Raw genomic sequence first — 14,186 nt, 5'->3', positions numbered from 1 at the left:
ATGTGTGCTAAAATCCAATCCGCATCGACACATGTCCATGACGTGGGCGTCCCCTTTTCTCTCTTCTTCCTCCTCTATCGACGGTGGTTGCGGTCAGGCTCATTTGTGCGGAGGTCCATGAGCCGAGCCAGCCCATCATCATTGCTCGCGGCCATACCCGTCCGTTTCCAGATCAGTAGCCATGGTCCATGGCCAAGCCACTGCAAGATCATCTTCTTCTTCGTCCACCGCCAGATCTGGGGGCTCCCAAACTCGAAAATAACAGATCTGGCGACTCCCCAGATCCACAGAAGTGAGCCTTCAAATTAACAGGTCCACTGTTGACCGAATGGACGGGCTGCAACGGAGTGGGTGGCTCGCCCGTGGACGGCAACGATTGTAAGCCGTCACCAACGAAGGGGGGGTGGCTCGGCCATGGATGCACCGCAGTGGTCGGCCTGGAAGCAGCACCAGCGAGTCCACCGGCGACTGCGGATGGAGGAGACGGGAGAAGAGACCAAAAATTCCAGCTAGATTTTTACTTTTTCTATATTTGTCCAGGTCATGAACACGTGTCAAGTTGTGGTTGGGCTTCAGAAAAACGCCAAGTCATCCTTTTCTCGGTACTTATTCGGTTGGACTGGTCAAACTTGGATATGTGTATTTTCTCCAATGCAAAACAATCCCACATTATGTTACTTGATATGTGTGGCCTGCAAGAAAGGACTCATCCAAAATTGAGGGAAGTGAGATGTTAGGATCTTTTTGACTAAACATATTCAATTTTACAAACCAATTTACATTCTCGAATCGCATCAAGTTTTATACATGAATTCAAACTTGGGACTAAATTTAAAAGCATTTTTATCGTGTGGCTGATAAAAAGAGTTTTATATTATACTATCTTCACAAGAGTCAAATGCTTGTTCAGTCAAATCCATCAAACTTGGATATATACATAGACTCAAACTCAAGACATGATAGAAAATAATTCCGTTAACATAATAGTTTTTGGATTATTGTGAAAATAATAGGTCCACAAATTTTTGAAGGATTAGATTCCATAATAATTTTTAATTATTTATTATTTGATTTTTGTAATTCATAACAAACTATTATTCTTGCTGCAAATTAAAAATTATCACCAAATCATTTCTTGATAAAAGATAATGGGATTCTCGCAGAGTTTACAGAAAAATATCATGAATCATGCTTACTTCATTTCTGGGGAGCAACTAGCCATAGGAGTCAATCTATCATGTGTTCTTAAAGTATCTGAATCTTCTTGGACATGTGCAATTTCTTTATTTCTCGAATGTGTCATGTAACTCAGAATATGCACAGAGGATAATCCTTTTTTTTTTTTTTTTCTTCTTTCTCTTTCCCTTGTTGCCTCATGTAGGCTAACCAAAGTATGTTGCTTCTACTGTGAATCCAGCCACACCACGCAGATGGCTTTTACAAGCGGTAAATCTACTATAGATTTTCTGGGTAATATTATGTTTGATTGTTATAATTTGCAAATAGTTATATTCCTCTTCTAAAATTTTAAGTTACATGGTAATCTTCTAACGGATTTGTGGATGGTAGAACTATTATTTTATCGATGATTAACAATAGTTCTGCTGACTTGAGAATCTAAAAATAAGTGGTAATCTTTTATTGGGTTTGGGAATGACATGCGGTGAAAGGGGATAGCTGGTGGAAGTCAGGCACTTATGCAGTAGCAATTTCCTCACCGAGAGAGGTGATGGAAATTTAAGAAGGTAAGGATCTCTTCCTTTGATCCAGGGAAACATGCTTCTGTTTTCTTTCGAATTCGGATATGTGCATGAAACTTGCCTTTTTTACCGCCACCGCACTCTTAGCCATTTCATTTCATATCGCTGTAATGTTGTCATTGAGAGGCTATGAGCCTATGGAGAGACTTGAGAAGATCTCCCTGCTCGCTGTTTTCTTGAACCAGGGGAAGGTGCGTGCTGTGGCGGTGGTTGCTTAATTGGATTGGCATTTTGCCCTGGGATAGCAGGGCAGAATTTACTGTAATTGACTACTACACGTAGAATTTTGGTTGTTAAACTCATTGGCTTTATTGCCATTTTGTCTTTTTTTCCCTTTGACACAGGAGGCTGGAGTTTCACTACCATGCAAACGTGAACTCCTGGATTTCAAGTTACTCAAAACTGATAACAACCAAACATTTGTCTGACAATGAAAATGGCTGCATCAGTAAGCTTCAGGTGGCATTGTACATATTCTGTGAGAAATTAGAAAACTTTTGATCACCCGAAGAAAACTCTGTCATTAGTGTATTACAGCAGAAAATGCCCATCTAATCGACTTTGGCATGGTTTTTATTCTTTTAGTTGCCTGTTGCAGCATCAGTCCTTGAAGAAACCCTTCTCTTTCAAGCTCTCCACAGTGTCCTTAAAACTCACCTCCAGAGGAGTGAAGCGGATGCCCAGACTTCTGGCTTTGTCATTTGATATTTTATAGGTTGGCACAGAAGGCTTTTGAAAAATCTTGAAAGCATCGTCAGAATGCACGACTTTGTGAACAAGACAATACCTGCCTTTAGCGGAAGGGGACTCAAAGGCATGAATGTGTGCACGTGCAGCGTCTCTTACGTCAACAAATCTATAGTTTGCGTCAGGAAGAGGGTGAGTTCCTGCAGCAAATATCTCAGCATCAGATGGGAACAACTTCACTTGTAAGTCTCCTCTTGTTATAAAGATGGTTCCAATAAATTTGTGTATTTCATTGAATTAAATTCCATCACATGTATCACCGTCTGTATCAGTTTAATAAGTTCCATCCTGCGTATCTTTTGTCCATTATAAAATGAATCAACATATATATCCTCTTGACATTTGCTTGTTAAGTTGAGGACAAATTACTGAGCACAAATCGTGTAAAAGTACTATTTACGGAATTACTTATAACAATCCTAATCTCATCAGAATAAACAATATAATAAATTTATCAGTTACTTGTGATTACCATTTATGAGATTGAGAAACATTTCTGTGCTGAGATTAAACGAAGATTGTAGCAGGGGACCTATGACAAACCCAGGATGCATCGTGAACAAATCGATCCCCTTCTCTCTTCCAAATCTCCATGCTGGCTCTTCAGCTAAGGTTTTCGAACTGGGTACCAAAGCTGAAACAGAAAAGCAAGAAGTGCACAATGAAATCAATTTGAGTAGTTGATGCATGCTAGCTCCTCTGTGATGGTCTAAAGTTACTAGGAAGAACTTGCGACAGATCCAAATCTGAGTAGAATTTTTTTTTATGTAGTTCATCCAAGGAAAACAAAAATGGAAAACGTTCTGCATTTCTGACATTTTCTAAGATTTAATTGATGATGCAAGAAAGGTGAAAAATGGCATGTTCTGACGACTTAGGTGAATTTAGAATGTCACGTATAATTACCTCTGATATTGACAGATTACTGGATCAGAAAACCAAGTCTCAACTAATGTCACATCAGGAGTCAAAGTCTTTCCATTAAATGCAACTGAAGCCATAGAAGATGTTATCGCCACTCTCTTGATTGTAGGGACTTCGGCACAAGAAGAAAGAACATCAATTATTCCCCTCCCTGCAGGATCTATCAGCTCCATCTGAGACACGGAAAGACAAGTATGAACTACTGAACTTATTGAAGTCAAGCACATATATAGAGATGGAGAAACCGCAATATCGATAAATGCATTGTGCTGAAGAGTTAGATTTCTTGCCCTCGCAGAAACCTTGAGTTGAAGCTTTCTATTTTGCCATTGAATTCTTGTTAATAGTTTGAAATTGGCTCCTACTTTGTCCCGTATATGTAGACTATTACAACTTCTGCATTTAATTGCTATGGCCAAAACGATATACAATTTAAAAAACCACTGGTTTGGCAACACAATTTTTAAGCGCTAATTTCTACCTCGTGTTTCCAAAGAAACAAGGGAAAAAAGAACATTTGAGAGACCATGACACAAGCCTTTGAAAGAGCAAAAGAACCTTGGGGTCTTTGGGGGTGAGAAGCACAGGTGATGCAGTGTGGAAGACACCATTACATCCATCGACAATGGACTCAAAAGATCCTACTTCCAGTAGGTCTGCCTTGCAAAGATGAAGTCTCTCCTTGGCTCCATCTAGAGCAAGCAGATGCACAGTCTTCTTTGTATCACCTGTTACATGTAAATTAGAACAACTTCTTGTAATGATATGGACTGGTGAAGCCATAAACGATGTCATGCATGAATGTAATCAAGGGTCTTGAACTGACTCGGGTCACGAACGGTTGCTTTGATGGTGTAGCCACTTTGGAGCAGGAGTTTCACTTACTATGACGCCATATAGCCTCATGCTCTGGTCACACACACCACCTTCATCTCTCTCTCTCTCTCTCTCCCCCTGCCTGAGCTATGGCACTGTGCTCTGACCTCTCATGGGAAGCTTCACGGAATGGTAGACTTTCTTGGTAGTTGGATTGTTATGTAGATGCACCACAAAAGTTAATTAACTTATTGCGTCTGTCGATTCTAGATGACTGGTCTCGGCCAGACTTGGAGCATCTTTTGCTGAGGAAAGCTGTCCATGATATTTTATAGTGTCTGGTTCTGGACATTAGTCGTTGGAACTATATGCGCATTTTCAAGCAGTTCCACATCTGCCCTCATCTGTGAAGACCCTCAAACCACAAGCTCAAGAAGGGTTACATAGCTAAGACCCAACAATCAGATTATCAGCGCTCCGTGTATGAATATACAGAACATTATTCGGTGCCACTAATTCATTTTAAGTTTTGTTAAATGTCAAACCCATTAGCAACTAAACTGACTGGCATCTTATTTAACCTGTATCATGTTAATAAATTACCCACTGTTATATGAAAGTACAATAGTAATTTGGCTTTTAGTTAGTAACAATTTTGGGAAAGGACCGTCAGTAATTTGACTGTTTTAAATTACAAACTATTTGTGTAGATTACTCATGTTATTTACATGCCTGACCAACGTATTAAATTTACTAATTTTGTTAAAAAAATTTCCAACTCTCGTTTATTAACTTTTTAATTGTTCTAAGAATTTACCAATTATAATTTATTAGAGTTACCATTGAATTAAGATTACATGATAGCAAATTACCGATATTATTGCCAATGATTTAACGCATTTTCATGGATGAGGTTACCATATGCTTTTGGCTTTACTAATGCTTATTTTATTGAACTATTGATGTTCATCTAATGATATTCGAAATCACCACCTATCTTAAGACTTCATCAACATTTATTTGTGGATATCAGCATGTTAAAGTTACCGACTCCAATGAAAAATCACCTAATTCTTCTGTGAAATCATTAACTTTTAGCTGACATGGTTACTAATGATTATTCAATTGTTACGCAGCTACCAACAGTTCCAATGATTTATCAACGCTTATTTTTGCAACTTACCAATTAATAAAGGTCCCAAGCTACTAAAACCTTACACAAAATTACTAACACTTATTTGAGTTCAATTGTCAATGTTTATGTGGTTTATTTCAAAAGTTGTAATTGTTTAATTGTCAATGTTTAAATGATTTTAAAAGTTGTAATTGTTTCAATAATTTATAGATACATGGGCGAGAAAATTTCAAATCAATTTCAGACTCCCACCATTCTCTAAATCTCTTTCTTTTCTTTTCCACGACTATTCAGTTCTCCAAGTCGTGCACTCATGTTTGGCATCAATGAAGATAACTGGATTTAAGATGATTTTTTTTTTCTTACGGGAAGTGTGCCCATCAAGAAATTCTTTTTGCTGTTGGTAAAGAAGAAGGGCAATTCCAAAAGCTGACTTGATGCAGTAGTTGAGAAATGAGATCAACGCATAAGATGGCATAATATCATAAATAAGATCTGATGTTGATACGAAAATGAGATGACATGAATTCATGAATGCCGTCTCTTTGATTCCAAAACCAAACAATGAATTAAATACATTAGATGCTGTTAATTTTTCAAGTTATTGAACCTTTTTATACTCCACACCATATTTTACTTGCAAAGACTTAGTCAGTCCACCTAAAACCGTAAATTGATGCACCTTTGACAATTTTACTTTAAATTGGTATACTTATAATAAATTTACTTTTTGTTAAGTTAGATGATATGTGTTAGTTAACTAGTGTACCAATGTGGGATTTACTTTTTGTTTATTACAATTGTATTATTTTTGTGGTTTTTACAATATTGATTCAATCTAACGGAAGGTATATTTATCACAAATGTATTAGCTTGAGATTTTTGGCAATCAAACAAATTAGTTTAGAGTAAATACTAGTTTGGGATTTTTTTGGTCATTTAAGGTAAATTTGTCACAAGTGTACCAATTTGGGACTTTTTGTGATCAACAAATTAATTTGAGGTAAATTTATTATAAGTGTACTAGTTTGAGGTTTTTCAAGGAATTAACCCTTAGTTTTTCAAGTCACTGAACCCTTTTATACTCCATGCTTGAATATTTTACTCACAAAGACCAAATCAGTCCACATCTCTTTAACTTTCTTTGGACATCTCGTGATTATCCCACTGATCCCACTTGACTTTTCAAGCAATATTTGAAACAAACTAGTCCCGGGTTACTAGTCCTTGTAATGCTACCTTCAGTTTTACATCTTTTGATCAAGATGGCGAGAGATTCATCCCTTTGCATTATACTAGTCTCTATCTCCATTTTAGCATGGCTATCGGCTTGTGACGGCAATATCCCTGCTAGGAATTGCTCAGAGTCTGATAGAGAAGCTCTAATTGACTTCAATAATGGCCTTCAAGATCCTTATAATCGCCTGTCCTCATGGCAAGGAAGCAATTGTTGCTGGTGGCAAGGAATAGGCTGTGATGAGAGGACTAGAGGGGTGATAAGCATTGATCTTCGTGGCTACTCTAGTATGTATACTTATTGGAAACTGCGTGGAGAAATTAGACCTTCATTAGCGCGACTCAAGTCTCTGAGATTCTTGGACTTGAGCTCAAATAACTTTGATGGCGTACCAATTCCTGCATTTGTTGGTTCTTTGGAGAACCTACAGTACCTGAACCTGTCAATTGCCAGGTTTCGTGGTGCAATTCCTCCAAATCTAGGAAATTTGTCAAACTTGCAGTATCTTAATCTTTCTACTCCCTTTCAGCGGTTAAGTACTAATAATCTCGGGTGGATTTCTGGTCTTGGTTCTTTGAAATATCTTGCGCTTGATGGAGTGAACCTCTCAATGGTCAGTTCCACGTGGATCAGTGTGCTAAACGGGTTTCCATCATTGTCGGGGTTGCATCTGTCCGATTGTCGGTTATCTGGTTCAATATCATCACCTGGTTTGGTGAACTTCACTTCACTCGCTGTTCTAGACCTTAGCTTCAACAGTTTCGATTCAGAGTTCCCTCAATGGCTTCTGAATGTAAGCAGCCTTGTTAGTGTTGACATGAGTTACAATGGTCTATATGGAAGGATCCCTCTTGGTCTAGGCGAGCTACCGCACTTGCAAATCCTAATTTTATCTGGAAACAATAATCTCTCAGCAAGTTGCACTCAGTTGTTCCAAGGATCATGGAAAAGGATAGAAGTCATGGATTTGGCTGATAATAAAATACACGGAATACTTCCCACTTCCATTGGGAAAATAACCACTCTCAGTAATTTTGACCTTTCTTGGAATCTGTTTCAGGGAGGAATACCGAGCTCCATCGGTTCGCTTTGTAGTTTAGTTAATTTTGATTTATCCAACAACAACTTGACAAGTAGTTTGCCAGAAATTTTGCAGAGGGGATCTGAAACTTGTTATTCCCAGAGTTCTTTGCCTAATTTGAGGTACTTGAGATTGAACGACAATTGGTTGAGGGGTTATCTGCCAAGTTGGATGGGCCAACTTAAAAACCTTGAGGAACTAACCCTTGACTATAACTTGCTTGAAGGGCCGATTCCTTCTTCTCTTGGGACTCTGAAGAACCTCACCGTTTTGGACCTTGGTAGGAACCGATTGAATGGGACTCTTCCCGTTGATCTGGGACAGCTTTCTGAGTTGGATGTTCTCGACGTGTCTTTCAACCATTTGTCAGGTACACTATCTGAAGAACATTTTGCAAATCTACGCAAAATGAAGACCTTAGATCTCTCATCCAACTCTTTCACTTTAAATGTCAGTGCCGACTGGATGCCTCCGTTCCAAGTCCAGTCTTGGCATGGGATCGTGCCAGATCGGTCCGTCTTTCCCCGCTTGGCTTAGACATGAAAATGAGATCAACTATCTTGATTTTTCAAATGCCAGCATTTCGGGGCCTGTGCCAAGTTGGTTTTGGGACATTTCTTCGAATCTCTCTCTCCTCAACATATCTCTAAATCTGTTGCAGGGCCAATTACCTAATCCGTTGCCAGCATCTCCTCTTGCGCTTGTTGATCTCAGCTCTAACCTTTTTCGAGGACCGTTCCCTCTTCCCATTTCTGACTTTGAATTGTTAGACCTCTCTAACAACCAATTTTCAGGTGGCATTCCACAAAATTTAGGCAAGTACATGCCAAATTTGATCTTCCTCTCCCTTTCATCTAACAGAATAATAGGTGGGCTCCCAGAATCTATAGGAGAAATGCAATGGCTTCTGGTCATCAACTTAGCAAACAACAAATTAAGTGGAAGCATTCCTCCAAGCATAGGGAACTGCTCAAGCCTAGAGGTACTCGACCTGCAAAACAATTCTTTATCTGGATTGATACCCGCGTCTTTGGGCCAATTACAAGGGCTTCAGTCTTTGCACCTCAGCAACAACAAGCTCTCGGGAGACCTTCCATCTTCATTCAAGAATCTGTCCAGCTTAGAAACGCTAGATATTGGCAACAACCAATTGAACGGCACCATACCTGCATGGATGGCGGAGGGTTTCATCAATTTAAGAATTTTAAGTTTGAGGTCCACTGCATTTTCTGGAGAAATTCCTCATGAGCTCTCAAGTTTAAGCTCATTGCAAGTGCTGGATCTTGCAGAAAACAATTTGACAGGTAACATTCCTTCAAGCTTTGGAGATCTTAAAGCAATGGTGGAAGGGCAAGCTAGAATCGAGTACCTATTTTACGGGAACTACGGAGGCACATACTATCAAGAGAACTGCCGAGTGACCATGCAAAGCCAGCGCCAACTGTACACCAAGACTCTTTCCCTTGTCACTAGCATAGATATCTCCGGAAATAATTTAGGTGGAGAATTTCCAAAAGAAATGACTACACTGGCTGGATTACTCATTCTGAACTTATCAAGAAACGGCATTGGTGGTGAAATTCCTGAGAGCATTTCGAGCATGAGCCAACTGTTATCCCTTGATCTTTCAAGCAACAGGCTTTTTGGTATAATCCCTCAAAGCATGCCATCGCTGTCATTTTTGAGTGATCTAAACTTATCCGATAATAACTTATCGGGAAAGATTCCTTACACACAACAAATGACGACATTCGACCCTTCTTCATACTATGGAAACTCGGGACTCTGCGGTGCTCCTCTCAATGTCACGTGTCCAGCCGATGAACCTGACAAACGAGAGACAATCGAGGACAGTCGCGGTGATGATGAGTTCATTGATCAGTGGTTTTACTTGAGCGTCGGCCTTGGATATGCTGCCGGTATCTTAGTTCCAACTGTGGTCTTGCACATCAAAGGTTCTTGGGCAAACTCATACTTCGATTTTATAGATAGAATTGCCAGAAGGTGGTTGCCGATTGGAAACAGGAGGGCGAAGCTTCTAAGAAATAGGCGATGAGGCTAGAGGTAAATGGCTTTCAATCCTTATTTTGGAAAACTCGAACCCTCGATCAGGTCAAGCATCCACTTTCAGGGTCATGCCAAGAAATAATGAACTACCATGTGCTGTATTACTATATTTTCTTTATCTGTCTATAGAACTGTATCCAAAGCAACAGAGATGTGTATGTCAAATATCAACAAAAAGTGCATTTTTGCTTACCCAATCACATGTCAGTAATCAACAAGAAGTTTTGACAAGTATCTAAGATTCATGGGTTATCAACGTTACGGAAGTTGTTGATCTATATAAGAAATTATTGACTTCAATCTGATCGGTGCACCGGCATATGTCACGTTAATATTCTAATTAATTTCAGTCATTTACTAAAAAAAATTTATACTCGCAAGATTATAAAATATTTTGATGATGTTAGTGATTTTTGTTCGATTATGATTTACCAAAGCCTTGAAGTCAATGACTTTCATTCAATATTACTAATCTCAATATGACCGACTTATAGACATTTGTCTGATTAGATACCGACTAATTTTAGTTATATAGATTCGGAAAAGTATTGACATCTCTTTACATTTCCGTGCAATTCACGTAAGTAAGTTTATAAAGGGAGCAGTAAAATTATTTGACAATCGGATGAGAAGCCGGCTGCAACTAATTTTGATAGGCACGTATAAATGTCTGCAGACTTCAGTTGCACTTGGTACTTTTGCCAGTAAAAGCCCAGTGCGCATCCTGATGCGATCTCCACCGTTGTAAATTAACGGTTACCCGCCATAATGAATGAAAAATATCTGTCTCTCTGTCTCTGTGTCTGATCGTGCGTCTGTGTCCGATGGCTCTCTTCTCTTCGGTCTCTGCATCCCCCGTGTCTCTGTCCGTACGACTGCAAACTCCAGGCCAATCGCCATGGAAAGGACGTGGCCTTCTCCATCCCGATCGGGACCGTCTTGTCTTCCGCCAGAGCACCGGACTACGCACTCGCTGGTCCCAACAGCAGTCCCCTCGTCGGTTTCGTTCAGGCCGCCGAATCGACCATCGAAAAAGTGAGCCGAACCGACCCAGTTCTTTAGCTTGTCCGTTCGCTCGATCGCTTGCTCTTCCTTTGAACAATTGTTGCTCCTGAGTTGTGGGAAGTTTGTTTATGCTCAGCTACGGAGAATTAGAAAAAGCTTCGATGATTTGGGTTTGGTGGGTTTGGATGTTTGAGAGCCTGTTTTACATACTGAGTGTATATGCTCAATTGCCGGAGGGTCCTGATGAATCGAAGGTCGTTTCAACTGCAAAAGCTTATTGCAATGGACTTGTAATGAGCTGTGCTTGATTTTAATTCCTTATTGGATGCGGCTCTTTATTTCTGCTTTCATGACCGGTGTGTTCTTTCGTATTGATTGCCTTTATTAGTGCATCTATGTTCAGAGAGTAGTCTCTCCATTGCTGAGCAGGTGATCTTCGACTTCCACTTCTTGGCGCTTTTGGCTATTGGAAGTTCATTGGCTGGTTCGGTTTTGTACTTCCTAAATGTAAGCCCTCCTGCTACTTTTAATGCCCGTGTTGGTTAAATGTTTTGAACCTTAAAATCACGAATTACCAAATCCTAATTCACGTTGTTGGCGACAGTTTTCATGTTGTTCGGAAATGAATATCACCGAGGCTGCAAACTAAATACTCGATGGAAGGACTCAATCCGCCAACCCTTAATAGCTGTCCCACTGACAAGTTGGAACAAGAGAGGCAATTCAACACTGAGATAAATATTTAATCACTTTGTGATGTATTAATGTCCATATGCTAGTGCCGTGCTACATGAACAACAAAAGAATAACATGAAGTTTTCTTGACTAAATCATACTTCTAATGGGCCTAAGATTAAGCGAGGACTTGTAAATTCTGCTTTCAAGCTACTATCCTTGGACTTTGCCAAAATGCTGCTGCTTCTACTACTTGTTACCTGGTGAAGTAATTATTTTAAATTTCTTGCAGCTCCCAGGACTGTACAATTAATGTCTGAGAAACTCCCAGGGGAAGCTGATAAGGGAATTGAAGGTAACATCTTTTTTAAAGTTTGTTATACAGATTGCAGGGTTATTGCATGCCTGTCTTCTTCTTCGCCACAAGAGCTTTATATTTATTTGTGCCTTTGGAGTAGCTGCATTCACTCAATCTCTTTGGTGCCAGGAGGCAGTTTGGCACCTAGTGACCTACCCCATACTAATTGGGCATATTATTCAGCCTAGCTATTGGCGATATCATGTCCTTGAATGTTTTCATTGTATAGTTCTTGGGAGATATTGACGTTATGAATGAAATACCGCCATTTTTTGATGTCTCTGAGATATGAATTGCATATTTAGCTTTAGAGTTTAGTTTTCATGGCTCGCGTGTTTGTTTTTTCTTAGTTTCTACTGCCAAGTCCGCATTCTTAATCTAAGTTGCTGCTAGATCCCTCTCTTCTTTTTTTCACAATCATCCTTATTTCTGTAAAAATTTTGTTGTAGGATCATGGACGCTGGGTTAACTCCCTGCTCTGAGTGCTGAGTCTGTTCTTCGAACTGTAGCTTTTGATCACACTGGAAAACAGTATTCATCTTCTGAAGAAATGAAGCAAGTAGGTAACTGTTATTATGTGGAATCATCTTTATATCATGAGGCAATAAATCAAACATTTATTTCTCTCTGCACATTGATTTACTCATGCAACTTAGTATGCATTGGTTATTTCTCTCTGGACATCATTTCCTTACAACCTAGTATGCATTAGTCAGCACATGTCTTTTGGCTCTGTGCATGTTCTGCCCCCTTGTGGTGATTCTCTGCCTTTGGGTCTATGCACATCTGTTATCTACTTTCTGGTAAGTGTTATATGAACTTTTGTATTTTGGTGATGAACATAGGTTGCATTAGAAAGTTGCAAGAAAATGAAAGGCAATGCTCCCGAAAAATTGGTCTCTGGATCTGATGATTTTACTATGTTTTGGTGGGAACCTTCAGTTGGTAAGCATCCAAAAACACGAATGACCGATCACCAACAGGTATGTGTGCGCGCGCGTGTGAGGGGAAAGGAGGGAGGAGGGAGGAGGGGGGGAGGGAGGGAGATTGATTTGACAGCTGCCTACTTTTGCTGTGTGATTGATTCCCTAAGTCTTTACTGTATTTAGAAGACTGTTTGTGTTCCATTATATACTATCAATTGCCATAATGATGCTAAATAAGGACGTACCCCACATTGTGGTCCTGGTGGCACTGGTTCAATGGATGAGACATCCTCCTAATATTTTCTTGAGGCTAGTACTTTAGATCCTTGTTGAACTGTCTTAGGTGTAAATGCGGGAAATTATGCTTTTTGTTTGCAGCTCGTGCATCGTGTCTACTTTTCACTGGATGGGCAAAGGGTTGCTAGTGCTTCGCTTGATAGATCTGTGAAGTTGTGGAATGGTATTATTGGGAAGTTTGTTGCTGCATTCAGTGGGCATGTCGGGCCTGTACATCAGATAAGGTTTGAGATATTTTCAAAATTTGCACGTCTTATCCATTCAAGAATGATTTCTAATCCTGATTTACACAATGCACAGTTGGTCTGCGGATGGTAGACTTCTTTTAAGTGGGAGCAAAGACTACCCTGAAGGTGAGTTGCACAAAGCATATAGCGTTTGAATGATTTCCATAAAGTACTTACGTGTGTCATGGGCCAGCTTTAAGAGAGATCAAGTGTGGTCACTTAGAATTGTAACAGGAGAGCATGTAATATTATCTGTGAAAAAAATATCAATGTGTTACAGGAAATTAGTTTATTTATGATGCAAGCAATGAGGATTTTCCACCCTGGTTGTTGCTGAGTTCTAGTGCAACTTGTTTTCACTGAGATCTCACTGGCCTATTTAAAGTTATTTTTTGAACCATTGGACAATGTTAGGTCTGCTTATTTTGCGAGATATGGTGATGAGGATATTGTAACGCAGAGTACGTATGGAAGCTTGAGTGATGTACTCTTGCTTGTTGTTTTAAGTCTGTTTGAACTATTTGTAAATGTCAATAGCATGTGGAGTCTGCCCTTTTTACCGGTTATGATTATTATGAATTTTTGCCTGATTTGAATGCTTAAATGTTTGCTCGATATTTGGCTTGCTTTTAGATCTGGGATATTCGCATGAAAAAGTTGAAACAAGATCTTCCGGGTCATGCGGATGAGGTTTGTTCCCTTAACATGGTCATCAGACAAGTTTTAAGTTTGTCTATCATGGACCACCACTTGCTTACTTTAGCACGTGCTCTCGTGAGAAGATTTTTGCGGTCGATTGGAATCCAGATGGTGAGAATGTTGCTTCTGGTGGTAAAGATAAGGTGCTGAAGCTATGGATGGGATAATGCATTGGGAGTTATACAAAGGCCTGTCAGACCATTACATATGCAAATGAAATGAGATGGCAGTT

At 39.6% G+C, this 14,186-nt stretch overlaps 2 protein-coding genes and 2 pseudogenes across 2 annotated transcripts; 2 read left to right on the top strand and 2 right to left on the bottom strand.

The window, feature by feature from the left end:
• Nucleotides 1–14,186, bottom strand: part of LOC120296257 — a 42,659-nt pseudogene that overhangs the window by 17,789 nt on the left and 10,684 nt on the right.
• On the bottom strand, nucleotides 2,202–4,363 carry LOC120295469 (annotated as a pseudogene).
• Nucleotides 6,648–9,756, top strand: LOC120296258 (receptor-like protein EIX2). The gene is given in 2 exon segments (XM_039318000.1): nucleotides 6,648–8,185; nucleotides 8,187–9,756. Coding segments are annotated over 2 exon segments (3,108 nt in total).
• On the top strand, nucleotides 9,753–14,121 carry LOC104454624 (notchless protein homolog). Its single transcript, XM_039317999.1, has 11 exons — nucleotides 9,753–9,764; nucleotides 10,656–10,802; nucleotides 11,202–11,256; nucleotides 11,740–11,802; nucleotides 12,315–12,364; nucleotides 12,651–12,788; nucleotides 13,110–13,252; nucleotides 13,329–13,381; nucleotides 13,600–13,739; nucleotides 13,889–13,945; nucleotides 14,038–14,121. The coding sequence occupies exons 1-11, from the start codon at nucleotides 9,753–9,755 to the stop codon at nucleotides 14,119–14,121; spliced, it is 942 nt and encodes a 313-aa protein (XP_039173933.1).

The sequence above is a fragment of the Eucalyptus grandis genome, chromosome 7 (assembly GCF_016545825.1).
Source record: "Eucalyptus grandis isolate ANBG69807.140 chromosome 7, ASM1654582v1, whole genome shotgun sequence".
Classification (NCBI taxonomy): Eukaryota; Viridiplantae; Streptophyta; class Magnoliopsida; order Myrtales; family Myrtaceae; genus Eucalyptus; species Eucalyptus grandis.
The sequence above is the reverse complement of the archived record's forward strand: the minus strand, read 5'-3'. Positions and strand labels throughout refer to the sequence as shown.